The sequence below is a fragment of the Diceros bicornis genome, chromosome 18 (assembly GCF_020826845.1).
Source record: "Diceros bicornis minor isolate mBicDic1 chromosome 18, mDicBic1.mat.cur, whole genome shotgun sequence".
Taxonomy (NCBI): Eukaryota; Metazoa; Chordata; class Mammalia; order Perissodactyla; family Rhinocerotidae; genus Diceros; species Diceros bicornis.
This window is the reverse complement of record NC_080757.1, coordinates 58,750,621-58,778,581: the sequence shown is the minus strand read 5'-3', so window position 1 is coordinate 58,778,581 and position 27,961 is coordinate 58,750,621. Positions and strand designations below refer to the sequence as shown.

At 51.8% G+C, this 27,961-nt stretch overlaps 2 protein-coding genes across 3 annotated transcripts in view; one reads left to right on the top strand and one right to left on the bottom strand.

Annotated features, from left to right (window-relative positions):
* The window catches only part of USP36 (ubiquitin specific peptidase 36), a 272,438-nt gene that overhangs the window by 77,206 nt on the left and 167,271 nt on the right, over nucleotides 1–27,961 (top strand). The window lies entirely within an intron of this gene.
* Nucleotides 915–21,941, bottom strand: C1QTNF1 (C1q and TNF related 1). Of its 2 annotated transcripts, none has more exons than XM_058561793.1 (4): nucleotides 21,640–21,941; nucleotides 6,333–6,498; nucleotides 3,782–3,921; nucleotides 915–3,151 (listed from the first exon to the last, which is right to left on the bottom strand). In XM_058561793.1, exons 2-4 carry the CDS (start codon nucleotides 6,479–6,481, stop codon nucleotides 2,601–2,603), a joined length of 840 nt encoding a protein of 279 aa, XP_058417776.1. In that variant the 5' UTR covers nucleotides 6,482–6,498; nucleotides 21,640–21,941; the 3' UTR covers nucleotides 915–2,600. The 2 variants fall into 2 exon arrangements, with proteins under 2 accessions (XP_058417776.1, XP_058417777.1); XM_058561794.1 differs by having other exon boundaries at nucleotides 6,333–6,495.

Here is a 27,961-nt window from a genome sequence, read left to right as displayed (position 1 = left end):
ACACCAGCTGTTTGCCAGTGTGCTGGCACCAGAGGGAGCAAGGCAGCTTTGCACTGCCTGCTGGCAGTCGGAAAAGAGCCCCGGCCGCCAGTTGGCAAGCAATGGAAAAAAGAAGCAGAAATGTTTGCTCTTCACCACTCGGGCATAAGGGGGGATGTTGGTGGGTGTATTCAAGCCTGCAGGTCATTGTAGTGGGTTGAATTGTGTCCCCCAGATGTCCAAGTCCTAACCCTTGATACTTGTGAATGTGACCTTATTTGGAAAAAGGTCTTGCAGATGCGATTAAGTTAAGGATCTCGAGAGGAGATCATCCTGGATTTAGGGTGGGTCCTAAATCCAATGACTAGTGTCCTTAAAAGAGAAAGGAGAGGGAGATTTGAGAGACACAGGAAAGAAGGCCATGTGAAGACAGACATAGGCAGAGTTAGGAGTGACGCAGCCACAAACCATAGAACATCTAGGGCCACCAGAAGATGGAAGAAGCGAGGAAGGATCCTGCCCTGCAGACTCCGGAGGACAAGTGGTCCTGCCGACAACTTGATTTCAGACTTCTGGCCTCCAGAACTGTGAAAGAATAAATTTCTGTTGTTTTAAGCCATCAAGCTCGTGGTAGTTTGTTACGGAAGCCCCAGGAAACAAATATAGTAGTCCAAGACCTGTCTCTTGCCCGCCACTAGCAGAATCCTCCAACACAGAGCATCCAATGGGGCCATGTCCAGCTGAGTCTATGAAACGAGTTCCCATGAGGAATGAGGCAGTCCAGGGCCCAGCCGGTGCCCACTGGGTACCAATGTCCCCAGATGCCAAGCTGAGGGTCTCCAGGCCTCCAACAGGCAGTAGGTGGGGTTTGGAGATGGGGATAGAAAGGAAGAGGATGCGGTTCAATGACCAAACTGATGAGGCCACAATGCTGAAACACACAATTCCGAGTTTAATGTTTTCTGAAAGAGCACTGGGACAGCACAAAGCAGCAGGTGGGGGCCCTGCCCACCAGCAGGCCCATGGAAACACAGTTTTAAAGTCTGACCAGCAGAAGTCCTTCAGAGGGAGGGATGTACGGACCCTGGACTGCATGGCCAGGCCCAAGGAGGGCAGAGGGATCGGTCAAGACCAAGGGTCACCAGGTGGTGGGAAGGAAGGCTCCCGTAGGGGATTAGGAGCCCAAGCAGGGAGTAAGAGGGACCCTGGGTCTGGGCATTACTGTAGAGTGAGGCGGGGAAGGCCTGCCCAGCAAAGCCAGCCACAGGCCAGAGCACCAATTCCAGGCAGCAGCCTACTCAGGAGAGAGGGTTCTGACCCCAGGGATGGGGACATGTCTTCTCTCCCGGCCTCAGGGACTTAGTCCCAAGGGAGCTCCAGAGACAGACAGAGGGGAAATTTCTAGCCCCTTCCGGCTCTCCCCTACTTTGGGGCCCAGAGAGAGCCCCTCCCACATGGGCTTAAGCTGCTGGTCAAAGAGGTCTGAGGGAGGGCGCTGGAAGGTGCTGAAGGCTGAACCCTATGGGAAATAGGACTCTGAGATGGTGTGAGAGGAGGTTTTATAGAAAACGTTATGTGACCATGACACCTGATACAAAACCAAAGGCCCCAGCACCTTCCACGGCTGACCCGTCTGAGAGGCCAATGCCAGATGGACAGGCAGGGAGGCCCTGCCCAGGGCTCGAGGGTGGTGTAGGGAAATAGAGCAGAGCCATACAGGATGTATGGCTCTGCCTTGGTTGTACCGAGCTTTGCACCTCATAGAAACGTCTGCAGGCCCCTGAGGTCCCCAGGTGCTGTCAGGAGCCCATGGGTTCCAGCAAGCAGACTGCTTCTCCCAGCCCAGAGACCAAGACCCAGGGCTTAGCTGTCCCTCTGGTGAGCTGCCATTTGCTTCCCCAGCCCGAACCCCCTCACTCTTGTGGCTCAGAAAGACCAGCTGAACCCTCAGGCAAAGCCATAAGGCTGTCCATAGGATGTGGACATCAGTCCAGCTGTCCCCCAGGAAGGTTTATACGTGGCTTAAGAGAATTAAGCCAGATGTGGTTTCCGGGGTCCCCATACCCCCGATCCCCTTCCCCCGTCGCCATGGTGTCCACATTAGATCTTCTCTTAAAAGGAACCTCACGCAACCTTAAGCAAAAACAGCCCTCCCTGGGAGCCAGCACGGCTGGTGGAAAGGCAAAAATAACAACACCTTCCTTTCCTCCACAGTTTACTTTGCTCCTTCCACAACCTTTAGAATTTGCTTAATTATTTCCAGCAATGGGAGCAAAGATGACTTAGTCTGGGACACCCTGCCGCACTGTGGCGGCCGTGTGTGCAGGGGTCACTTAAGGATACGTACACAGAAGGGAGCTGGAGGTCCCGGCCATTCTCGCAGGTGCCCGCCGGGGGATTTCATCTCCAGAGCCAGTAAGGCCTGGGACCACACAGCTTTTTCTGCCTCCCGTTCCCATGAAGGGCGTCGTGTTGAATGCCAAAGCTGGGGAAGTGGGGACCAGGGGAATCAGGACTAGGGGAAGGGCTGACGGAGTCAGCCTGGTGCTGGACCGAGGGGGGTCCAGGGAGCAGGGGGTGGGGGGAAACGGGAGGTTAGCCTCTGGCGCTGCAGCAGGTGGCTAGGGCTCAGCCGCATGCTTGACCAGGTAGCCGCTGAAGGTGATGTAGGTGTCAAACTCATCGCTGAAGATGGCGTTCTCCCGCTCGCCCTTGAAGAGGCGCACCCACACCTCGTCCTGCTCCTGCAGCTCCAGCATCAGGCTCTGATTCTGCATGATGCTGCGGTCGCTCACCTGGGCATACAGGATCACCACCTCCTCTGCGTTCTTCATGATGTGTAGGTACGTCTCCTTCTGGTTCCAGGTGTGCACATTGAGGCTGAAAAAGTAGATGCCAGGCACATAGCAGTAGAACTTGCCGGTGAACATGTTGAAGTGGCCGTAGAGGTTCACGAACTCCGTGTCGAAGATCACCGTCTGGTAGTAGTCATTGCTGTGCAGGGGCTTCTTCCGGCCCACGGAGAAGGCAGCATAGTGGTTCTTGCACCGGTCCCCGGGGGCCCCCATGGAACCCTTCTGCCCTTTGGGTCCCACGTGGCCCCTAGCACCCACAGAGCCTGGTTTGCCGTATTTCCCTTGCAGGCCTCGATCCCCTCGGTCGCCCTTCTCACCTAAAACGGGCAGGAAAACACGTGGTGTCAAGCAAGCACACCCAACCTCAAGGATCCTTCTATTTTCATCCAGAAGCAATAATTTTTATTTTCCTTCTGGAAAATACTGGCAAAGAAAAGGGAACATACAGGTTTGTCCAAAAGCAACAGGCGCTGTGGCCAGGCCCATGGCTCACTCAGAGCAAACGAACTGCAGATGTCAGGCTCGGCCTGGCCATCTTCCCAGTTAGATTTTGCAGGGCCACGCAAGGTTATCTGTTGTGCTCAGGACTGTGGCGTGCATGCGATGGCCTTTCAGAAAGTGGGCGGGGGGCGGGGGCGCCAAGCCTCGAAGCAAAGAACATGAGGCATGCAGTGTGAATGCAGGTGGGGCTGAGACCCGGAGCTGCCCTCGGGCTCCTTCTCCTGTCTTGGGCTGAGGGCCCCTATGCCATCTCTCCTCTTGGAAAGGGGCCAGAGCCTCAGAAACGGAATTTCCTCCTCCCCCCTCTAGATGACAGCCTGCCTCTGCTCTGTGCCCAAGGGAGACATGCCGCCTTGTCCACCCCGACGACTCCACCTTCTCCCCGAGCAGGACCGAGCAGCGCCCCCAGGGATGGTGCCCTTTGCTCCTCTTTGCAGCAGCCTCACCTTTCAGGATGGTGATGTTGATCTGCGGCACCGGGATGGCCTGGTACACAGGGGCACCAGGGTCACAGCAGCGAAAGCACCGGGAGGCAGTGGGCTCTTCGCCCTGCCTGGGACTGTATTTTTCCTGTTTTTCTTCAGCCCTAAGGGAATAAAGACATCACAGTGAAATCCATGAGCTCTCAGAGCCGGGATCTCTTCCCGCTTCTGCTACTGGAGGGTCTGGTGTACCCGACGTGCCTTGTCTCTCGCCTGGATGCACAAGGCTGTGTGTTAACTTTCCCTCAACAGAGACCACAGTGGCTCTTGGTGAATTCCAGGACCCTACGTGAAGTTTCAGAAAGAGCCCCCTGCCCTCTGTTAACAGCTCATAGTAATGGAAAGAATAAAAACAAAAACAGCAATAATTTGTGGGCTTTGCAAGACAGAGGCTGCTTTGGAGAAATCTGCCCCTGTAGGAGGTCTTCAGATGACATGTGATGATGCAGCGACTAGCCGTCCCCTTCATTCGTCTATGATTCTAGGAGATACTCTATTAAGCTGACTCATTTGTAAATGAGAGGGCTCAGCTAGATCTTCGGGATTCCTGCAGCAGCTGGAGGTTCCACTCTAACGTTTACAACCCTACATCTGAAGATTGGCTCCTGGGCGAGGTGGACGGCGACAGCTCCATGCTACCACCTCGCGGCATCGCGCTGCATTGCACCGTGCCCTCTCTGGCTTGCGGCTCTTTTCACCCAGGCTCTAGGGCTGTGACAGGAACATCTAGGAGGTGGCACAGTCCCTCTCAATGGGCCAGCTCCTCATTTAACCCCGCTCCCACTTTTAAACCCCAGTCAACGTGGAAATGGACCTATGCACCCTAAATTCAGCCCCTCACAAGCCCTGAACTCCCAGATGGATCCCTGCCCCCACCTCTGGCCAGAAGTTTCCATCTAGAGATTCAACAAGCCCCACAAATGTGAAGTGTCCAAAACTGATGGCCTGTCACTTAGCCTCTGACACTTTCTCTTTCCAAACCCTCTTCCTAGCATCATCATCAGCTGCCCAGAATGGAACTTTCAGCCTCATTCTAGATGCCTCTCTGGGCTCACCACAACATTCCGAGGATCACAGAGTCCTGAGTAGTCAGCCCCCCGACACACGAAAGTACCTCCAGAACCTGGGCCTTCAGCCCTCCTCATCTCTGGAAGACCACTACCATTTTGCTCTCCTGGAATTCATCTCTCCCCATGCCAATTCATTCTCTTCTCTGCCTCCCTCCAGTGTTCTTTCTAGAACTCTGTGATATTTAAACCTCTCCATGACCTCCTACTCCCTCCATGAAAGCCCTCCATGATTCCTCTGTAAGATTAAGAAGAGACCCTTTCCCAACAGGCTCATCTCCCCTCCCATGCTCCACCCTCTGGCACCAGTTCCCACCACCCCAAAACCACTAGCCCTTACAGTGCCAGACACTGGCATGGCCACGCCTTTGCACACACCATCCTGGTTGCCGGGCGGCTTTCCCCTCCTTCTGCCCCTGGTGTCCTTCAAGACCCTGTCACTCCTCCACTTAGTCTTCCCCAGTCCCACCAACTCCCACCCCCCGGCGTTGGGGGTGCACCTGTACTGCAGAGCCTACATCACTCACTGCACTGGGTCATGTGTTTGTCCCGAAAGGCTCAGAGTTCCTGGAGGCCACCGACTGTGTCATTCATGTGTGTGTCCCCAGTGCCTAGTGGATGGCCAGACCAATAAAAGGCACTCAATCAACGTTTGTGGAATGAAAAGAAGGAGGAGGAGGAGAAAGAGAAGAAAAATAATGATGTTACTTAGCTGCAAATCCTAAGCAATTCCATGTACTCTAAGTTAGCCTGAAGCCTTGGGTATCAAGTCAGCCCAAAGCTCAAAATAATGAAGAAACTCAAAGCATCGGGCTATCACCTAGGTGCTGTTTGACAGTTCCAGGAGTAATCCCAAGCATTTTGTGTATCCCTACAAAATGTCCCAAATAGCCTGGTCTATATATCATTGAAGGTCACAGATCTGAAGACAATGCCGTTCAGAACTTGATAACTTTTCAAGGAGAGCAACCACTTCTCTTGCCAGTCTTCAGCAGTCCTCACCATCTTGCAACTTGATCAGATGGTCAGGGTTGTGGGACCAGCTCTTGGTCCAACACTGTCCCTGCCTCCTACTTCCAGGGGTACTCAGAACTCTAGCAGATATTCTCAAAGGACAAAGCAGGAATGGAAAGACAACTGAGGGCTGGGGTTGGGGTTTGGTGTGCTCTTTACTTAAGGATGTGGCTGCAAAACCTCACACAGACCCACATTCCTTTGGGGCTGGAATGAGGCTTGGTTATTGTCCTCAGTTTCAGATAAGGCGCCCGGGGCACTGGAAGGAGAAATGGCTTGTCTGTCCTCCAGGACCAGCCTCCACAAAGACCTCTCCTCAGTCTCAGCTATTGCTCCTTCACATCTAGCTATGAACGAGCCCCCGGGGGTGCCCCAGACCCCAGGCCCAACCCCGCCGAGCCAGAGCTCCTGCGTCCACACCGTCACAGCCTCACCTCTCAGCATGGTCCACTAGCGGCTCCCTTGTCCCCTCCTGCTCCTGCTGTTCCTGCTGGCCACGTGGCACACGGCCCAGCACCGGGCCACAGGCGAAGGCGAGCAGCAGGCAGCATGCCAGCATGAGTCCCAGTCCACGGGAGCCCATCTTCCCACCGTGCCCTGCTGGGAAAGACACATGGGGAAGGACAGCAGTTGGGAGGGGCTCCGCAGAGAAATAGCCGAGAAGCAAGGGTGCTCCCCAGACACGCAAAACCCAGAAGTGCTTCAGGCACAGAACCTTCTGGGAGGGCGACCACACACACGTTCTCTCTCACTCAAACACTCCCACGTGCACGCACTCTCACACTCAGCAAACACATACATATACTCACATACTCTCACACATGCACACTCTCACACAATCTCAACACACTCATTCATACTGACACACAAACCTCAGTGCGCACACACATGCGTACATGCACTCTCACACACTCACATATTCTCTTGTGCACACATGCATGCACACACTTGACACACTCACATACTCTCTTATACTCAAACACACCTCCATTAGGACTCAACACACTCACACACTCAACACACTCTTGGTACACTTATATGTGCACTCACATCCACACACTCTCACATTCACACTTGCACACTCATGCGCATGCACACTTTCAACACACTCACGTGTACTCCTGCACACACATATAATTCATGTGCACATTCGCTTACTCTCATACTTACATGCCCACACTCAACATACACACTCTCAACACCCTCATAAACTTACACTCACATACTCTCTCACACCCACACATGCATGCACACACACACACACTCTCAATGCATTCACATGCATACTCACACTCTCATGCGTGTGCACACTGTTCCTGGAGCCTCAGCCTGCCGGGCTGGTGTGGGAGCACCAGCACTGCCTGAGGCCTCCATGCCTCCCGGAAAGGAGACCCCTCAGCCACTGGGCTCCACAGATGATCATTTAATTGGCCCTATTAGGACAATGAGCAAAATTCCGAATTAATTTGGGTGATCACTGTCCAGTGATTCTGCCTCAGCCCTGCACTCTGGGGGCCTGCGGGGTAGGCAGGCGGCTACAAGTCGCTCTCTGGCCACCAGGGGGTGCGCCAGTGAGCAACCTCGAGCATCTAAAATAGGGATGGTGTCGGGCCCAGCCCCAGAGGGTGTTCATCCATGTCTGTCACTCATGGTTCTCTCGGCAAAAACTCTGGACAGGACCCTCCTCAGCCAGGATTGAGATAGTCCTTCTAGAAAGAGACCCATTGGGGGTTCCTAGTGAGCCCGTGAGGGGCTTGGGCTTAACACGGCAAAACATCCCACTCGTTTTCACCCGTAGAGATATCACCCCCATAACTTGGGGAGTCGGGTTTTACCCACGTGTGGATGGGAAGTCACGCGTGCCTCGGCTGTTCCTGCTGGGCTGGGAAACCTCCCCACCGCGGGAGGGGCGACTGTGGTCAATTCCAACCCATCTCTGTTCACCAAACACACAATCTAACACCTCCAAGGACCCATGAGGACCCAATTCAACCCTCTCAACTGCACAGTGAGAAACGGAGGCCTGGCAGGAGTAAGGACCACCCACCCCTCGCAGCCAAGTTAGGGGTGGGATCCAGGTGGTTACTGAGAGACAAAGAGAAAAAGCAAGGAGAACAATCTCAAAGGTCCTATATCTGATTTTTCCTTAATTCCTCTTTTATTTCTTTTTTTTTGTGTGTGAAGAAATCAGCCCTGAGCTAACATCCGTGCTAATCCTCCTCTTTTTTTGCTAAGGAAGAGCAGCTCTGAGCTAACATCTATTGCCAATCCTCCTCCTTTTTTTTTTTCCCCCAAAGCCCCAGTAGATAGTTGTGTGTCATAGTTGCACATCCTTTTAGTTGCTGTATGTGGGTTGCGGCCTCAGCATGGCCGGAGAAGCGGTGCATCGGTGCGCGCCCGGGATCCGAACCCGGGCCGCCAGTAGCGGAGCGCGCACACTTAACCGCTAAGCCACGGGGCTGGCCCTCCTCTTTTATTTCTAAGGAAAACAAAAACACTGAAGTGGATTTCTTTTTTTGTCAGTAATTATCTACCCAGATGAATGCTCCTTTCACAGACTTTGGGAAGCCATGGACTTCCCTCAAACACCCCATTGCTCAGAGACCTTGTAGCTGGGGAGGGCATGACCCTCTCCACTGGGTCAACTTTGGGCTTTGTTCTTTACCCCGCGTGTTAGTGGGCTCGCTGTCACAGCTCTGAAGAGATAGTGCTCCGTAGCTCTCCCTGCTGGAGCCCCCGTGCCAAGTCAAGAACCTGAGGGAGGCAGAAGATCCAGGAGCCAGAGCCCTGGGACAGAAAAGGCAGGAGCCCCAGGCTCTCCAATGGATCCTCAGAGACGTGATGAGACCCTAACCCAGGAAGGCTGGCCTCCTCATGGATCCCCTCCTACCCTGTCACTCGCACCTCTGCTGGGCCTTCAATTCTCTGCCTGACCCCTCACCCCATCCAGTGCAATGGATTAGCTGGGCACCCCCACCTCCAAGTTCTCTACCAACCAACCATCCTTCCCACGTGTCAGGGCCCAGAGACCTTCCCAAAGACCAAGAGACTGCTTGGACCAGCCCCCCACTCAAAACCTCTACTACCTCTCCTCCGCTTGCCAACGAAAGTGTGTATATGTTCATTTATAAAATACATACTTAAATTATCTATCTATCTATCTATCTATCTATCTATCTACCATTTCGCATGCATGACCCTCTCCAGTCTGCCCCCACTCTTCAGCTGCAATGCACAGCACCCCTCATCCTGTGTTTGAGCTCTCTGCTTCTCAAACTTTAACGGGCACACATATCACCTGGGAAATCTCGTTAAAATGCAGATCCTGATTCAGCAGGTCTGGGACAGGGCCTTGAGTGTCTGTATCGTCAAAGAGCCCCAGGTGCTGCCAATGCTGCTGGTCCAAGGACCACACTTTGAGTAGCAGGTTCCAGACACGCCCCCAAACTCTTGGCATCTATCCACCAGCTGGCTTCCTTCTCCTCTGGCCAGGAGCACCCTATTGTCCTCCTCTTTTCTACTAAAAACCAGGCTAACAGGACCAACAACTGCACCAGGCACTGTGCTGGGCATCCATGCATCATTTCAATTAATCCTTATAGCCTTATAAGTTAGGGTTACGTCTGAAAACACCTCCTCATTGATAATTTTTACCCCATCACAGGCCTTGGATGGACCTTCAGTGAATCCTTTAAGGAGATGATACTCATTCTTTATTATCCCAAATTTACGAATGAGGAAATAAAGATGTAGAGAGGTTGATTAGCCCGAGACTGCGCAATTTTTAAGGGAGGGCCAGGGGCTGGATTTGAACTTGGACAGGCTGCCTTGGGATACATTAAAATCCTACTGGGTCTTCAAGACCCAACTCAAGTGCTGCATATTCAAGTGCTACATATTCTATCTGAAGCCTTCCCGACCCCTCAACTGGCAAAAACTCATCCTCCTCTTTTTATGTTTTGTTATTTTCATATTGTTCCATAATGCAGAGAGTTGTCCTTGGCCTGTAAGATTCTGCACAGCAGACTGTGACCTCCTCTGGGCCTGGGACATTGTCTTGTTCGTCTTGAACCAGCCAAGCATCCTGCAGCACCCTCAGCCTGACTGCTGCTCAACAAATATTTGTCAAATTGAATTCTCTAAATTTATTTCCCTATTTCTGTATTTCTTCTGTTTTTCCTTGGCACCTTAATAATTACTCTTTTTTTTTTTTAAGTGCCAAGCTTGCCTCACTTGAAAGGAAAAGAGGCTTTTCTTTCTTTAAACATTTTTTTTTCTGAATCCAAAGTATATATTCATCTTGGAAAAGCTGGAAAATGACCACAAAAGGAAGTAAAGAGCCACTCTGGATTCTTTTGTCCCCAAGGGGTCTCAACCTCAGCACGATGGGCATTTGGGACCGGCTCACTCTGTGTTGTGGGGCTGTCCTGTGCATTGTAGGATATTTAGCAGCATCCCTGGACTCCACCCACTAGATTCCATTAGCACACCCCTACTCCCAGTAGTGACGACTAAAAATGTCTCCAGACTTCACCACTTGTCCCCTGGGAGGCACCCACGCCCCACCGCCGCCTCCACCCCCAGTCGAGAATCAATGCTCAACCCTCAGTGGAAGCACCATTTTGTATGTCGGTATGTCTCTTCCTAATCTGGAAGAAGGGTTTTCTGTACCTCGATCAGAAGAGATGGGGACCAGGATGCAGGCGGTTTAGGGGAGATGATATCAATGAGCCAGGGACGTGAGCTGGCCCAGCAAAGAGTTGTTGATGCTGGGATGACAAACTGAGGGCCTCAGGGGATGGTGGTTCTCCTCAAGAACCTCTTCTTTGGAGCCAAAGCAAACCCAGATTGAAATCTTTCCTTCTTCGAACTTTCTTCAGAACCATTTTACGAAGTCCCACAGTAAAGCCAGTGTAATGACATTATGATCATTTTAGTCACTTTTGGGCAAAACCAGTATTGCCCAACTTGTAACCAAACTTGGCTCCAGATCACTTTTAGTGATTTCCAGTGAAAAGAAATCCCCTACAAAAGGTGAGGTTTTGCCCCCAGTAAGGCGACTCAAAAGAATGTGCTGCACACAGTGAAGGCAGGTCTGGGAAGGGGCCCCCAGGACTTCTGGGCCAGTGGTGTATAACCTGCATGAATCTGGACCCACATGGTCCAGTCTCCAGGCTGCCTTGTGGTCAAGGCATCTGAGGTCAATTCCAAGATGACTCAAGTTCTGGACTTGCCTTTCCCAAACCCAGTGAAGAAATTCATTTGCCAAATTCCAAGAACATCTTTTTTCTCCCACCCACGTCCCTCAGGACCTTCAGCTCTTCAGAGTTCCTCTCCTCAACCTCCCCATCTACCTCCTGCTGAACCTCCCGCAACAAAGATGAATCCCCCTTTACAGGACGTGGGGGGCAGAAAGGGAGAATTGGGCCACTTAGAGGATCTGGAGCAGGGCAGGAAGTCCGAGAACACTTCCTTGTTAATAATTTGTATCCCTTCTCAGACCTCGCATGGACCTGGGGTGAATCCTTTAAGGAGACAATTTTCATACACACGTTCAAGTTTCCGTATGTCTGTTTAAAATCAGTCCCAGTGAGTTGCCCCGGTTATTTTTGGGCTCCCTCCCACCTCTGTGTTATCATGCCTCTGTTCTGACTGAACTCCCGGAGCTCAGGCTCCACTTGTTCACAGTCTATCTGAGGCCACACCCAGCCCAGTGCCATTTGACAAAAGCATTTAATAAACATGATTTTCCGTCTTCCTTAATCCCCATTGGGTGACTAGCTGTTCTAGAGGCAAGAAGCCTAGGATCTCCCTGGATTAGAAGATTACCATCCAGTGAAGGAGACAGATGTGTACCCAATTATAGCTCAAGACGGAAAGGCAAATGTCGAGTCAAAATGGTAAGTGGGTAGCACTCTAGACCTGACCTGTGCTGTCCAGTGCCATGAAATAAAATTCAAAATTCAGTTCCTCAGTCACGCTAGCCACATTCCAAGAGCTCAATAGCTACACGTAGCTGGTAGCTACCGTATTGGACAGCGCAAAATAGAATGTTTCAATCATTGCAGAAAGCTCTATTGGACAGCTCTGTCCTATTAAAATGAAGTCAGTGGGGGAGGAAGTAGGAACTATGAACAAACAGCAGGCCAGAAATCTGGGAGTCGTTTAGACTCCTTCTTCTCAAGCATCCGCCACATCGAATCAGTCACCAACCCTCTTTAATACCTCCTGAAGGTCTCTTCTCCTTTCTACCGTTTGCCTCATTTGATGCTTTCCAGGAGCTCCGGCTGTGCCCCAGATATCAAGCCACCCAAGACAAATATCTTTTTCTGGCTTTTCTAGAGCCTGGACATCCCCCCAAATTTTACATGCATCTCCTAAGGAAGCCTGGCATAAGACAGAGCTTTCTCCCACACCTCATGGCTCCTAAGTCAAGAAAGCGATTTAGCTCAGCTTCTGTCACTCCCCGTGTCAATACAGCATCAACCACCCCTCTACCACCACCCCTTCCGCACATCTACTCCTGCCACCTTCCCTCCCCAGTATCCTCTCAACCAAAAAGGAAGCCCTGGGGCTGTCTCTCCCTGCTATGACATCTGGTGGAATTCTGTTGAGAAGCTCAGAGCTCTCCGGTGGCTGCAGGAGGTTCCCTGTACTCAGCAGCTCTGGTGCCCGGAAAGGAGAAAGCACCACGTTGGGGTGTCCCTCTGGCCCTGATGACTATCAGGATTTTCTAACACATGACATCTGCTTGCCTTCCCCAAAAGCCATTCCTCGCACTAATTTTCCACTTACCAGCTCCTCTGGCAATGGGCAGGAGGAAGGCAGAGTGACTTCCAGTTGACAAATGACATTTGTTCACCAATTCCAGAAGCCCAGTTAGTATCTAATTTTCCCTCCTATAATTGGACAGGCCCAGCTGATCTTGAACTCTCCCCCACTTCCCCCCAACCTTGAAGAGGAAACAGCAGTAGGAGGATGGGGATCCCTTATTAAAGGAACTCCAGTCAACTGGAGGTGAGCAGTGCCTTTCCCAAGAGATGTGGGTGTCCTGGCGCCCATCCCACTCACCTGATCTCCCTTTTTTCCTTTTTCCAAGAAGCTGCTCTCTGCTTAGAGGAGGAGGGTTTATTTTTTAAGGTTTGGGGGTTGATTTGATTACCTCCAAAGCCCAAGGCCGGGGATGGAGATGGGGTCTTCCAGGGCTACTTGCTAGTTAATAAGCAAGGGCTTCCTTTTCCCTGGATAGGAGCAAGGTCTGGCTTGAGACACAACAGTGAAGGAAAGAGAGGCCAAGAATTCTGCCCATCCTAAAACATCTCCATCTTCTCCTAGAACAACACTCTGCCCCTAGACCAGGAAAGGCTCACCTGGAGAGGAGAGCAGATGCAGTCTACGTTTCTGCCCAGGCCCTGTAGACAGGGAGACCACGTGGGCTGCAGGCGGCAGGCCTGCGTGGGCACCTGGCCAGCCCAGCCTCCACAGCTACGATTCCATCCCAGTGCAAACAAAGATTTCCTTGACTAGGGCACTGTCCTTAGATCACCTCCCAGCTGTCAGGCCTCCGGTGGGCAAGCAGGGACGGCAGGCCTGCCCCTGCTTTGAGAACCCTGTGAGAGAGAAGAGCTATTGACAGCTCGTGCTGTGAGCCTGCTCTGCAGGTGGCCTGGCCCCCCGCCCACTTCCCTGCAGCGGTGACACCCTCGGGGGGCTGACCACTCCCAAGACCTACGGAGGGAGGAACCTAGGAATCCCACGGCCTGTGTCCCATCCCACTAGCCCTTTTACAAGCAGTATAAATGTCTCTGGTTTTCTGGGGCCTGGACATCACTACAATGTTTTATAGGCATCTGCAGAGGAGCTTGGCAAAAGATGGAACTTTATCCCACACTTTATCCAGGTCAAGAATATGACTTAGATCAGCATGCAGTCAGGACCCCTGCTGCCTGGTCCAGCCCAGATCACTCTGGCTAAGATCGCCGACGTCCCTTCCGACACCCAGCGCTTATTGCCCCATGTTCCATGAGCGCTGTGGGGCGCCTGCTGATGAAGACCACCCACCTCTTCCACCCCAGCTCCGGCCCACCTGGTCTCCCAGTGTTTATCCTTCTTGATCTCCCCCTTACAGACAGGTGTTTTCCAGGCTGTGCCCTCGGCTCTCAACTCCTCTCACTCCAAACACTCTTTCCTCCTGTCATTTTCTACACGAGGGCTTCAACCAACGTCTCCTCGATCCTTGTCCCCACTCTGGCCTGGCCGCAGAGCTCTAGGTATGCGGTCTCCAAAACAGTGGCCACTAGCCCACCCACAGGGCAAGTCAAATTAGACAAAATGAAGGATTCAATTCTCAGCTACATAAGCACATTTTAAGTGGCTACCCTCTTGGATAGCACAGCTGGGAGAACGTTACATCATTGCAGAAAGTTCTATTGGACAGTGCTGGTCTAGACCCAGGTATCTAACTGAATACCTCCTCTTTGCTCTGTCATAAGACCCTTGAACCCCCAATTAATCCGTCGCCTTCTACCCCAAACCCCACCATACCTGCTCCTCCTCCTGCAGCCTATGGTTCGGGGAAAGTGGGCACCGTTCACACAGGGGCCCCAGGCTGGAAATTTGGGAGCCATACAGACTCCTACCTCCACGCACCCATCACCTCTCATCTGTCACCAAGCCTCCTGAAAGTCTCCTCTCTTCCCCATCCCCTCGGCCTCTGTTACCACTTCTTTCTCAGCTCTTCGCTGGTCTCCCACCTCTCAACTATCTTCCAAATTGCTTATCGGAGGCAGCTCCCAAAGCTGCAGATCTGAATGCCACCCTTGGCTTAAAAGGCTTCCCCCTAAAATAAAGGAAACATTTAAGCCCTGAGCCTCACCTTCTGGCTCCTGCCTCACCTCTGGCCCCGTTGTCCCCACCCCTGCACATATATCCTTCACTCCAGCCATCTGGAGCCACTTGAAGTCCCCATCACAAGTCACACGATCTCGTCCTCTGTCTGTCCCTTTCTCCTACCACCTTCTTCATCACTGTGTTCTTCAGAGCCCAGCCTGACGCCAGCTCCTCCAGCATCCTGCACAGGCTGGTCTACAATCATTGGCTTCCTTGGCTTGTCTCCACACAGACTAGGAGCCTCTCATAAATGGAAGCTGTGTCTCATTTCACGTGCATCTCCAGCATCTGGTGTCTGACTTCCAATACTGATGGAACTCCACAGTCACCTTTCAGCTGTTCCCAAGGAGCAGAGCCATCATCCAGAGAGGACTCCAGGATCCTGCACTTTGTGCTATGGCCTCAAGCCAGCATGTTCAAATCTCTCTCTGACTCAGGGTGGGGGTGGTTTGGGGGAGAGGAGGAAAGCAGGGAGAGCGACCCAGGGCTCACTATTAAGTGTCATCAGAACTCTGAATCCTGGTGTGGCCATCTAGCCGTCTTTTCCTCAAATGCTGCTCTTATCTACACTCAGAAAATCTACTGCAAAAGAGTTACAACCCACTGCCTCCATTAGCCAAGGTTACAAACGACCTAAATGTCCTGCAAAAACAGTCTAATTCAATAAATCATGGTGCATTCATACAATGCAAAACTAAAAGTGAGGGGGTTGATTGGGGTGGCAAACTCAAATGCCTTCAGTTCTTGTCCGTGGGCTGGGTGTAAGGTAATAGGGAGGGGTGGGGATCGCGGAGAAGCAGGAACCCAGTGCTCCTTTTAAAGGCATGTAAATAAATAAATAAGTCTGGGGGGTGGGGCAGCTCCAGCCAGCAGCACCAATCAGTGACCTCTGTAAACAGATGAATATTTACTGACACGGAAAGATGTTCATAAACAGTGATGAGTGAAGACACAGGTTGAGAACATGTACACATAAATACATGTCCAAACACACACATACACTCAGCCACAAAGAGCTAAGGCCACCCACCTGGCTGCTAACAGCAATTATCTCTGGGTGATGAAAATATGGATGTTTGCGATTTTCTTATTTTGGCTTCTCTGGGTTTTTTTCCTATAACAGTCACATATTTTTTCACCTTGAGTACACATTATTTTCCACTTAGAAAAATGACACATAAGCCCACCCTGGGGACTAAGTGAGCATTTTGTTTATTCCAGGGAATGTGACTCTATGTGTAGAAAAGTAGAATGGAGGGGGGTTTGGGGATGCTGTGGCAAATCTGGGACTCAAGCGGGACCATGCAGATGTAAAGTGACCCAGTGCTGAAGCCCTGTGTTCTTTCACAAGTGTTTGTCGAGCCTCTACTCAGTACCAGGCAGAGGGCTGGATTCTGGGGACACAGTGGAACAGGAAGATCCAGCCCTCTCCCTGGGCAGCAGAACCCCCAAGGGACTGTGGGTACAGGTCAGGCCAGGGAAGGGCGCCTAACCTGGCCTAGAATCAGGCTAGCTGGAGAGAACACGCTTTCTAGAAGCAGGGGGATTTGTTCTGTCTTGGACACACCACTCACTGGTAGCACGTGCTGCCGAAGGAGGCCTCCTGCAACATGAAACAGAAGGAAATGAGCCAAATCCTTGAGCCCATCAGGAATTCTGCACAATGGCCAGGCAAGTTAACAGGCCAGGTGCAGCCCCATCATTTACCCAAGATTCCTTCTAACAAAGCCCTGCTACCACTGATTAAGCACCTACCACGTGCCAGGCTCTGGGCACGGTGCTCTACGTACACCGTTGAGCTTGATCCCTACAGTGCACCTCAGTTTCTCCGACCCGCAAACAGGCTCAGCGTGAAGGAGCCACTCACCCCAGGCTCCGCTGCGGGAGGTGCTGGAGCTCAGGGGAGACACAGGTGTATCTGACAGCAAAGTGCCTTCCACTTCACATCGAGGGGCCTCCAGAAAGATTCCAGATGGGGCCAAACTATGCTGGAGCAAACTATGGTCCAGCAGGTGCTCCCACCCGCTGGGCGTTCCCCTGCTTAGCTGACTTGTTATAGCTGGAACAGCAGCAGTGGCATTTGGCTCTGAGGAGTGTGCCACCAGCTGAGACCCTGCATCCATCCACTCAGCAGATTACTGGGCGCCCACTTTATGCCAGGCACAGTATGGGGCACGGGGTGATCCATGATAACTGTCTTCATTGAAGCCATGTGCTAAGATCTCCCTGGTGGCAGCCTGCCAGCACCTGAAAACTCACCATTAGAGTTTAATTCCTTTGGATTAAGACACAGAACCATCCGTAACACCCTCCTCATACCTCAAAATGTAAGGAACATGGGAGGTGTGGCCCTTCAAATGTGCATTTCTAGGGCATTGCTTTTGCAGGCTAGAGAGGAAACAGTGCATTGGTGAACTCTGAAAGGAAGAAGGAGGAAGAAGACCACATCATGCAGGGACTGGCAAATGGCAGCATCCCGCCCCCAAGGCCCTCTGTGGTTAGGAGCTGACTGCAAAGGGCTCCAAGGCCAACTGCAGCTAGCAGGAAGGAGTGGTGTAAAGGACCAACGCTGGGGGAGGGGGCAGTGTTGTGCCCTGTGTCTGCCCACCCCTTGGGGGGCTGTCTGGGGGTCAGGCTTGGGTGGACCCCCTAGTAGGGGCCCCTGCAGAGAGGGAACTGGAAGCAGAAGAATGCAAAAGAGAACAACGAACAGAAAGGAGAAGGGCGGGCATCGGACTCTAGCCTCACTCCTCTCCCCAGCTGCCTGGCCTGGCTCCGCTTGCCCTGCAGGTGCCGTTTTCAGGGTCTCCTCAACCAGGACCTACGGCCGGTTTACAGAACTGTGGGTCTTGCTCTCCTAGCTATACCTTCACGGGGGCGGGGGGGCGGGGAGGGTGTCCTGAATGCCAGAAGACCTGAGAGCCCCGTGACCACTCCCAAACCCACCCAGACCCATCCATCTCTAACCAGAACCCACTTTGGACTCCTCACAAGGAGAAAGGGCCTGAGTGTTTCCAGGCACACCCCAGTCCCCAGCTCTGAAGACCAGACCCAGAAACCTGCAGGGCAGAGCTGCAGAGCCCAGCGCAGCCCAACTTCTGGCCTGCACCCCTCCGCAAATCCACCAGAGCTGGCAGCTTTCCCAGGCAAGGTCCTTTTCCTTCCCTGGTCCCCAGGGCAGAGGGTGGCTGGTAACCAGATGTCCCCACTGCTTGGGGAGGGGGTGCAACAAGAGGCAAAGGGTTTGGGGCACTCCGCCAAGTGTGGCTTTACCAGTGGCCAGCAGCAACACTTGACCCAGCACAGGGCACCAAGAACTTGACATCCCCATGCCCTCCACCACCCCCACTGCCCACCCCGCCTGTCTCCCTCTTTTCCCGTCCTCCCTTCCCACCCTGACACACTGCCCACAGTCTCCTGCTCTGCTCATCTCGTTTCAAGGAAAATTCCTACAGGAGCCAGAGAGATGGTCAGACACTGAGGCCCAGCCTGGCCCACAGCAGTCCTGGATGGGGTGGGACACCCCAGTAGGACTGTGCCAGTCCCATCCACTGCTGGAGAAGGGATTGACTGCAGGGGCCTCTGGGGCAGGCCAGGGACACCCCAGTAGGCGGTGGGAGGCCGCTAGTGCCACTGCCCACACCCATCTCACTTTGAGCCCAGTTCTGGAAAGCAAGTGTGGGCAAGAATGAGTGGCTTGACAGGATACAAGGAGCCACTCATGTCTCCCACTTTACAGGCATCACTCAGCTGCAACCTTGACAAGGACCCAGAAATAAAGATGCCCCCCAAAGGGCTCAAGAGCTCGCACTGCTGTTGATGCCACTGAGCCCTGCCCCTGAAAGGCAGGAAGACGAGGGTCAGAGGACACAGGCTGCAGCAGCAGTTTCACCGCGGAGCTTGGGGAGGAAGAAAAGAGGAGGCATGCCCCACTTCCACACGTCTGCAGTTAAGCGCAGAACTGGCCCTGCCAGGCCAAGGACCCCGGCACAGACCCCCAGGCAGGGCCCCAAAATCCCGGATCCCAGGCCTCATGGGACCAGCTTGCTGGGTTGCCCTGAGAGAAAGCGGAAGGAAGCGCCTTATGCAGGCTTTGATGATTCTTTTCCAGATTGTTCTCTAAGTGGGCAGACAGTTCCTCCTCGCACTGTATGAGGGGTCAGGGCAATGCCCAGGGTCCTGTCCAGGGAGCTGCTTTGTCTCATCTGACTTTAAGAGAAGGCAGATTTCAGCAGGTAAAAACAGGAAAAAAAAATAATAACCCTCAGCCCACAAAGCAGTTACGCCACCAAGATGAAGCGCCCAGGAGGCCATCACCCCCATTAAATATCTCTGGTCTCTCAGGGCAGGGAGATGAAGCAGCTTCAGAAACACCCATTTCTCTCTCCAGTGGATGGGCAGGCAGAGTTGCCTTAGGCAGTCAGCAGAGCGTGGGGACCATAACGGAACCTGGAACCTTTCTATTCTTCCTTTCCTTTGTGAGCTGTCACCCCCATCCCTAGCTTTGGAGCCTCAGCTACCCCCAGCTCCAGAACAGGGATCCACACAAGGGGCCGGCTGCTGAAGACAAAAAACACAGTGGCAAGCTCATGTCTGGTAAGGACGCCCAGCAGCACGACTGTATCTACAAAATTCTTTTCATCTTTGTTTTGATGGGTGAAGTTCAACGCCAGAATATTTGGTTTATGAGTCATGCTAATTACAGCTGGGGGGGTGTGGGGGGAGGAGGGCAGGAGGCACCAGGAAGAACAACAGAAAGAAGCATGTTCTGAAAAAATTATGCTGTGCTGGTTGCCCTGAATAGGGAGGTTACATCCCAGGAATGAGGAGGGAGCCGCCTGCGCCCTTCCTGGGACCACATCGGCTTTCTCGGCTCCACCTGTGAGGGCCTCACTGGCTGGCTGCACCTGCCCCAGACAGGCAGTGGCATCCTCTGGCTGGACGAGGGCCCACCCAAGACCTCCTGTGCCCACGTTTCTCTGTCTCCCAGACCTGCTGTTCACCGGGAGCACTTTCCTTGGCATCACAAGAGACTCAAGATGGAAGAAAGAGGAGAGAGAGTGAGAGGAGAGGGCAAGGGTCGCTGGCAAGCAGAACCTAGCTGTCCTTCCTGCCCCAGGGCACTTTCTCCATGGGCTGCTGGGAAATGGAAATTTGGAAACTTGAGAAGCTTGGATTCCAGCCTCAGCTTCAAGAGCTGTGCATCCTTGAGCAAGTCACATCCCTTCTCTGGGCACCAAGATGCAGGTTTGAGTCCCCGGTCCTCATCTATTGCCTCATCTATTGCAAGTCATGAGCCTTTCTGAGCTTTTCAGGGGTGAGAGTGCGATTGATAGAATTGTCGAGAACAAACATTTGCTCAGTGCCCGCCACGCGGGAAACACACACATACACATACACACACACATCCATGGCTGCTATTATTTTTAGTGCTGCTGTTGTATTGGGTCATCCCTAAGCTTCTCTCAGCTCTCAGGTCAAGAGGGAGAGTGGGGAGGAGGGCGCGAAAGGACAACGCAACCCTCCACCCCCATTTTTTAATTGAAATTTTTAATAAAAAATTTTTTTAAAATAAAAAATAATTTTTTAATAAAAAAATTTTAATTAAAAAAAATACATTTTCCTGTATTTTTTCCCTCCTGTCCCAGCAGGGACATTGAGCAGGCCTCGTGGAGAATGAATTTCCTCGCCACGTAGGCATCTCCATGTAGCACACGCAATAGTCAAGGGCATCTATTTATGACCTTGCACGTGAGGCTGGCTGTGTGCTTTCCTGCACTATAAAAAGCAAAGGCCCAGCAGCCTCTGAGGACCTCACATCCTCCCATAGGGACCCGGGAAGTAGCTAGCAGTTGAGAAAACTCAGTTTCTCAGAACACTCCTCATTTTCAAATCTCAGAAGGAGGAAGCTCCAAGTGCCAAACTTCCCCCGGTTCTTAGAAACCAAGTGAGATAGAAGAGGCAAAAACAAGTCACAGAGAGATGCAGTTTCCTCCCTCCCCTCCAAGCAGATCGGGAGGGCCCGTGAGTGCCCAAAGCATGTGGGGATCCAGGGAAGACACAGGGGCTGCCAGGGAATTGGGATGGCGGGGTCCAGGCTAACAGGATGTGGGTGCCCAGGACAGGTGGGGACCACACCTATGCCAGTGGGGATGCCCTAGAAGAGCTGGGCAGTATGTGGTACATAGACACAGAGAGGCGTTGGTGGTCCAGAAGCTTGAGGAGAGCTCAGCAACTCCGCCCCAGACCAGGGGCCACTCCCAGAGGCGCAGGCAGCCAGGAGGGTCCCTGGGAAAGGGACATTATTTTTCCCTGTCCAGGCTGGATCCTCTCCGGGAACCCCAAGGCCATCAGATGTGGGGGGCCAAAGTCAGCATTTCCTGTTCCGTGTGGGCTCCAAATTGGCCACAGGCAGGGCTAGACAAACCTGGCTTTCAGGTGGTCCAGGCAATATTGGGGTGGGGGGGCTCCCCACCAGGTGCAGAGGGAACCTGAGCACCATTCTTTTCCTTTCACGCCCTGAGAAACGCACCAGAGAAGAGTGAAGCAAGACAAACACTCACAAAACACGGGAGAGATACAATCATTGCTGACGGCATCCGTCTGCCACAGAGGGAGACCGAGGCCACGGCTCCCCAGGGCACCTCCGCTACTAAGGGAGCAGCGAGAACCGGCACCGGACCTTCCCTTACCTCCTGGTCTTTCTGCCCCTGCCGCAACTGCCGCCCTGGCCCCTCCCACTCGGCTCCTCGCCGGTCGGTGCGAGTGTCTGCTCCGCTCTGCTCTGCCACCCGGGCTGAAGCCACGGAAACGAGCCGGAGCAGCGCCCGGTCCCGCCCGCCCGGCACCTACCTCCAGCCGGCGTCCGGGAGCGGGGCGCCCGCGGCCTCTCGGGCTCTCCCGGCGCCACTTAGAGCATCTCCCAGCGGCGGAGCCTCCGCCCGGCCAAGTCGGGGAAAGAACAGACGTCTGGAAGGAGAGAGCCGGGAAGAAGCAAGGAAAAAGTCCTTGGGAAGAAGGCGCAGAAAGTAGGGGGGCGGTGGTGGGGGGCGGAGGGTGCGGGCAACACGGTCCCTTCCCGGCACCTTGATCTTCTCGCCTTCAAAGTCTCTTTGGCCAGAAGCGGAAACGCGGTTTCTCGAAAGTAAAGGAAGAGACGAAGAAAGCAGGACAGACGCGTAAAGAGCAAACCCCAGCCAGATGTGAGCGGCCGCGGAGCCTCGAACGCTCCCAGCGCATTTTATCCAAACAGCAGCCGCCGAGGATTAACTGTGTGTGTGCCCGGCGGGCAGGGGAAGCCAGCGCTGCCCTTCTCCTGGCCGCCCTGGGAGCCGGCCCAGGATGGGGACCAAGGTTGCCACCCCTCTCTCTCCAAGTGTCTGGAAGTCCGTCCAGGTGTGGGGGGGCTGGGGGCAAGGAGGGTTGGGACCCCTGAGTTGCTTGCTGGCAGGAGGATGGGCTCCAAGGAGCTCAGGGGGCAACTGTAGCCACCCCTGTGGGGTGAAGTCTTGGGACAGTGGCAGACCTGAGACATGCCTTCTATCAGGGCCTCCATCTGGGGTCCAGGGACCACAGACATTTGGGGTAATCTGTGAACCTCCTAAAACAGAATGTAAAATTGTGTGCACGTGTGTGTGTGTACACATCTGCATTGTTGGACGGCAATGGTCTATGGCTTTGATTTGATTCCCAGAGAGCTCTGCGATCCAAAGGGTAGGAACCCCTGGCTGGGCAGTGTAGATGCTCTAGAGTACAGAGTGAGCCGCGGGGTGGGGGTGGGGGACAGGAGGGCCTTGAGCATTTGTCAGTCTCCATCAGCCCTCTCAGTCCTTAATATGAGAAACAGATATTTTCTCCATTTTATACAAAAGTTCTTTCTAAACAAGTCCCTTGGCCCTACCTCACATCCTGATAGCTGCCCCAGACTTCTCGGGAGCTGCCCCCAGTTGGGCTGATCTCCATCCCCAAACTCTGAGTCAGACCAGCTAGTTCTAGAATCCTATCATATCACAAGAAGAAGGATCTGACCAGAGAAACAAAACTCTGTGGTGATGTAGCAGTTTTCTTTCTTTTTTGTTTCTCCCCTGCTCCCACGTTCTCTCCAATCTGCTCAGATGTTGTTCCTGCACTTTTTGTCTTGTCACCATTCCTCCGAGGGCCTCTCTCTCTGGCTACACCTGGACAGGAGATGTAGAAACAGAGATGCTGGGTTGGGATGCTGGGAGCAAAGCTAAGAGGCTGCACCTCACTCTTCCTTGCCTTGGAATTTCCTTGCCACCTCTGCTCCCCACGTGTCTGCTGGGAGGCTGAGAAATCAAAAGGGAGGAGGAGGAGTGTGCATGCCAGACATCCACTGGGCACACCTTCTTGCCAGGGCGAGCTGAGAATGATGGAGATGGAAGAAGAGAGAGGGTTCTGGGCGGTGGAGGCAGGGAGTGCCCCGTGGCCAGTCCATGGAAACCCTGAAGCCAACCTCCAACTGTGGGAGCAAAAGAAAAAATGTTCTTGATCCTCCAGTGGCCCTGGAGAACTTCAAGGACACCATGGCAAGATTAAGTAAACGTGTCCCCGTTTGGGGACGCCATTTCAGCTGGCGGTAGAAGACTCAGGAAGTGCTTATGATCTTTGTCATGTGTCTGAGGCTTGGCAAAACCTACATCCCGGGTTGCTTATCAACACAGGAAAACCCAGAGATAAGCTCGTCTTCATTCCTGTGCATAACACGAGGAAGTTTCCCTGTCAACAAGACCCGGCCAGCACACTGATTGACCTTCCCCTAGTTGCTCTGTCCTCAAATAGCCTTCACAGTGGGGAGACCAGGGGAGACCACAACAAGAGAAGCAGAAGAGGCAAGTAGGCTGCGTCTTCATGCAGCAGCTGCAGGACCTTTGTCTAGGATGTTAGAGAATCCGGGTTTTCCTCAAAACTCCTGTGAACCAGCAACTCCCTGAATGCAATGGGAAAGCTCCCCATTGCCCCATCCAGGAGACCCTGACCTGGGGAAGCCCTGGACTGATACCAGAATTCAGTGCACACAAAGCTGGGCATGCAGGTTTAAAGAGAAACAGATGCGGACATGGAAGATTTATTCCCCCTCTTTATTCCATTCAAGATGGCTTTTATGTTGAAGAACCAAAAGACAGTTACCTTTAAGATAATTCCAAGACATGAACTCGGAGACCCGATACAGAGAGACGCTTTAGAATACAAACAAATAATGACTGTCTCTTCCGGCAGCAGCTGACTGGTTCTGATAGGAAGTTTAAGTCCTCAGCCTGGGGATGCTGCCCAACCTCGCTGGGCCTTAGTTTCCTTGTCTATAAAGCAGAGACAAGTCCACGGTCTTTTATCTGGAACCCACGAGGCCAGATGTGTTCAGAGTAAGATGCAAATATCACACAGAGCATCTTACCCCACTGGACTTTGGGGCAGCGCCCCTGTGCCAGACGCTTGACTATTCTGTAGTGGGATAAATGAAGGACATTCACGGTCTCACAACCGTTCAAATCACGATGTTCTGTCAAATTAGTTCTTGCCAAATTTAGGGGAAAACTATGTTTTCAGAGCTGTTTTGTATTGGAGGGATTTGGGGTAAAGGATTGTGAACCGGTAATTTCTCACATGGTTGATAAAAGCGGTGATGTAGCAGACACAAAGTGCTAGAATGTTCAGTATAACTGTCATTATTATAAGTATAATCTTCCTTCCCTCCTCTTGGGTTGAGTCTCAGTTAACTCCCAAGAGATTAGAAAACGGATTACTCATTTTTCTTGAGGCAGAAATAGGGAGGGGGGGGAGCGTTGATATTAAATGTGGCAACAAAAGCCTGGGGTTTCCCAAGACATTTGTGTGAGACAGAAGGCTCAGAGGCGTGGGAAGTTCCAAAGAATGGGAACTGAGGTCTCAGTACGTTTTGGGTAGTGCCTTCACCACCCACAACTCAAGCCAGCAGGCAAAAGGGCAAAGACTCACAAGCCCAGGCTCCCTAAGAAAGCCAGTCAGCCCTCGATAAAGGAAATAAAATATGTCACCAAACACAGAGCTGGCCAGGTCCCTAATGCCTTTTGTCACCTACTTCATACTGCTTTCAAGTTGTAAGTCGGAAAGATGGGAAGTTTGACAAGCCAGAGATGGTCTTGCAGACTGCTTGATTTTCTTCCAGCATGGCCATAGCACCCCCGAAGCAACCTGGGCAGAATGTTCTCAGTTCAGAAAAAAATCTTCCTGTTGGACAGTCCCGGTCAGCACTGGGACAAGAGTCATGGCAAAAAAAACAACATTAACAAATCAAAACCCAAAACCAGCAGCAGTGCTGGGGGAGATTTCATCAGCCCTGTGCTGCATGAGAGGCCAGGGCCAACCAGAGTGATGAGCTGCCCCGCCCCCTCCAATGTCTCTCTCTTAGGCCCCCTAATGTGCGGTAGGCCACGCCCATCCTGGAATACCCTAGGAGCTCACAGCTCCTTCACAGAGATGTCTGGGCCAAACTCCTAAAGGCTTCCTGAACATTCCCAAGTGGCTCCACATTCTCAGACAAGGGCAGCTCATGAGATGTAAAGCCCAGAGACTCAGAGGGGAGGGAACATTCCCTGGAATCCCTGCCCAGGAGGCAGCACATTCTGTGTCCTCCCTGGTTTGGCAATTGCTTCTGTCTCCCTGGGCATGACATTGCTGCTCACTATGTCTGTTTTCTCATCATTGGAGAAATCGATGTGACCTTGGTTAAAGTCTGTAAGACACTCGGTTCCAGATAAGCACAGCCTGTCATTAGCGGCACCGTGATTTTTGCTACCGTGGCCTGAAAGTTCTGCCTCTCCCAGCTATTTTGGGCTGGCCGGGCTGCCCCATCATCCCACAAGGGCAGAGACTGGTATTGCAAACTTTTGAATTCTGTTCTGAAGGGTAGCGACAGGCAGGCTCAGATGGTGGTGTCCCACTGCCAAGGGGTGGGGGTGGGAGAGTCTCTGTGCAGATTTGGAGAAGGAGTTGAGATGGAAACTTGGCAGCCAGACCCAGCCTCCCTGGCTACTGGCCCACACTCGTTGCTCCTGGATGGTGGTGCCCATGTTCTGGAAGGCTCGGGGCAGGTGGGGATCAGGACTGGCAGCTGCAAGGACAGGACAGGCTAATCTGCTGTTTTATGATCCTCACTCTGGAGAAGACCCCTGTCAGAGGAGGACAAGCCTCTCCATGGAAGTCCCCTCTGGACTCTTGAAGCAAAGACGGGCAGTCAGGGGTGAGAAGCTACACACGTAGTCTCACTTCTGCCATTTATGTGCTTTCTGACTCTAATCAAGCCACTTAATGCCTCGTGCCTCAGTTTCTCCATCACTCAACGTTTATGCCCCTATTTTGGGAATTCCTTTTCAGCACTTTCAGTTACACAGAGATAGGCATAGACGGGATGATTGGGCAATATTTTACTTGATAAATAAAATGGGAGGGCCCCCTGGTGGACTGCACAATTCTAAGCACCGAACTACGAAATTAGTGAACAAATAAGTAAGTAAACACATGAATGAATGATTAAAGTGAAGAATTTTTAGACTTTTATGCAGAGCCACAGAAAAAGAGGAGAGAATTTCCAGAAGGCAGCCATGGTGAAGTCTCCAATGACGCAAAGAAGACAAGGAAAACCTAATTGTATATGACCATAGAGTCACTGTCAACTGTAAGGAGAGCAGTTTCACAGCACAGCCTCTCTGGGAGGCAGTGTCTATTCACTGGAGAATGTAAACATCCTTTGACCTAGCGATCTTTCTTCTAGAAATTTATCCTACAAATATATTTATGGTTATGCTCAAATAAGTTCAAGGCTACTGCCCTGAAGCATTGCTCTAATGTAAAAAGATCATAGATATCCTAAAAAGACATCATTAAGGGCCTGGTAAAATAAATTACAGTACATCCACACAGTGGAATACCACACAGCTCTTTAGAGAATGAAGCAGCTCTCTATATAATGATATGGAAAAATCTCCAAGCTATATTGTGAAGAGAAAATTACAAACCTTATGAAAAACATTAAAGAACACCTAAGTAAATGGAAAGGCAAACCATATTCTTGGACAGAAGATTCAATATCATCATAATCTCAATTCTCTCCCAATTAATCTACAGATGCAAAGCAATTCCATTCAAAATCCCAAAAGGTTGGAGTGGGTGGGATGTAGTGGGAGAGAGGGGGGAATTGTCCTGCAACATATGAAGGCTTACTATAAAAGGGTAATAATGAGGACAGTGGCATTAGAGCAGATATGAAAAATTTCAGCAATACAACATAATAGAAAGCCCCCAAACCGACCCAGGCATATATTGCCTGGACCAGGAAACTTGATCTATGACAAAACTGGCATTGCATGCATGTTACTGGGGAAAGGATGGATTATTTCCCCAAAACAGAACTAGGCATCCACAGAAGAAGAAATATAAATGGCCCCAAAATATAAGAAAAGATACACAAGCTTTCAGTAATCAGACAATGAGAAGACATCCAATGCCATCAGATTGGCAAAATTAAAACATCTGATAATATCTGTGGAGCAACAGGATCTCTCTTCCATTATATGTAGTTTTATTTCATTTTTGTAGAATTTATACTAGGCAAAACTAAACAATATGTTGTTTAGCACATACATAACTATGTGCTAACATTATAAAATAAAGCACGAGAATTATTAACACACATTGTGAGATTGTGGTTACCTCTTGGGTGAGAGGGAGTTGGGAACTGGGAGGTGTACCTAGAGAACTTTCAAGATAACAGAAATCTTTTATTTCTTAAGCTGGGAGGCATATATAGACACAGATGTCTTAGTAAATAAAGGATTTGAATCAATTTAAATAATAATAGTAACGTGGTATATGGTTAGGACTCAGTTTAGCACGATGGGAAACAAACAAATTCAAGAAGGGTTTGTCCTTCCCCCTCTGCCCCCCCCCCACCAGGAAAAGTGCAGAACCGTATGTTTAACACATTTATGTTTGGTTTAAAAAAAGGTAATTGAATATATGTATTTATGATTTGTTTGTGTGTCATAAAATATCTCCAAGAATAGCCACAAGAAACTAGTAATAATGATCGCCTCTGGGCAGGGAATGCAGAAGAGGGTGGGAGGGCGGGTTATTTTTCACTGTGCACCTATTTATATAATTTGAATTTTCCCCTGTGCAT

Excerpts from the sequence above, each read along its gene's own strand:
- C1QTNF1 (XM_058561793.1), bottom strand. The coding sequence starts at position 6,481 with ATGGGCTCCCGTGGACTGGGACTCATGCTGGCATGCTGCCTGCTGCTC. Across the intron at positions 3,922-6,332 it reads CTAGTGGACCATGCTGAGAG|GGCTGAAGAAAAACAGGAAA; the intron begins GTGAGGCTGTGA and ends TTATTCCCTTAG. Across the intron at positions 3,152-3,781 it reads CAACATCACCATCCTGAAAG|GTGAGAAGGGCGACCGAGGG; the intron begins GTGAGGCTGCTG and ends TGCCCGTTTTAG.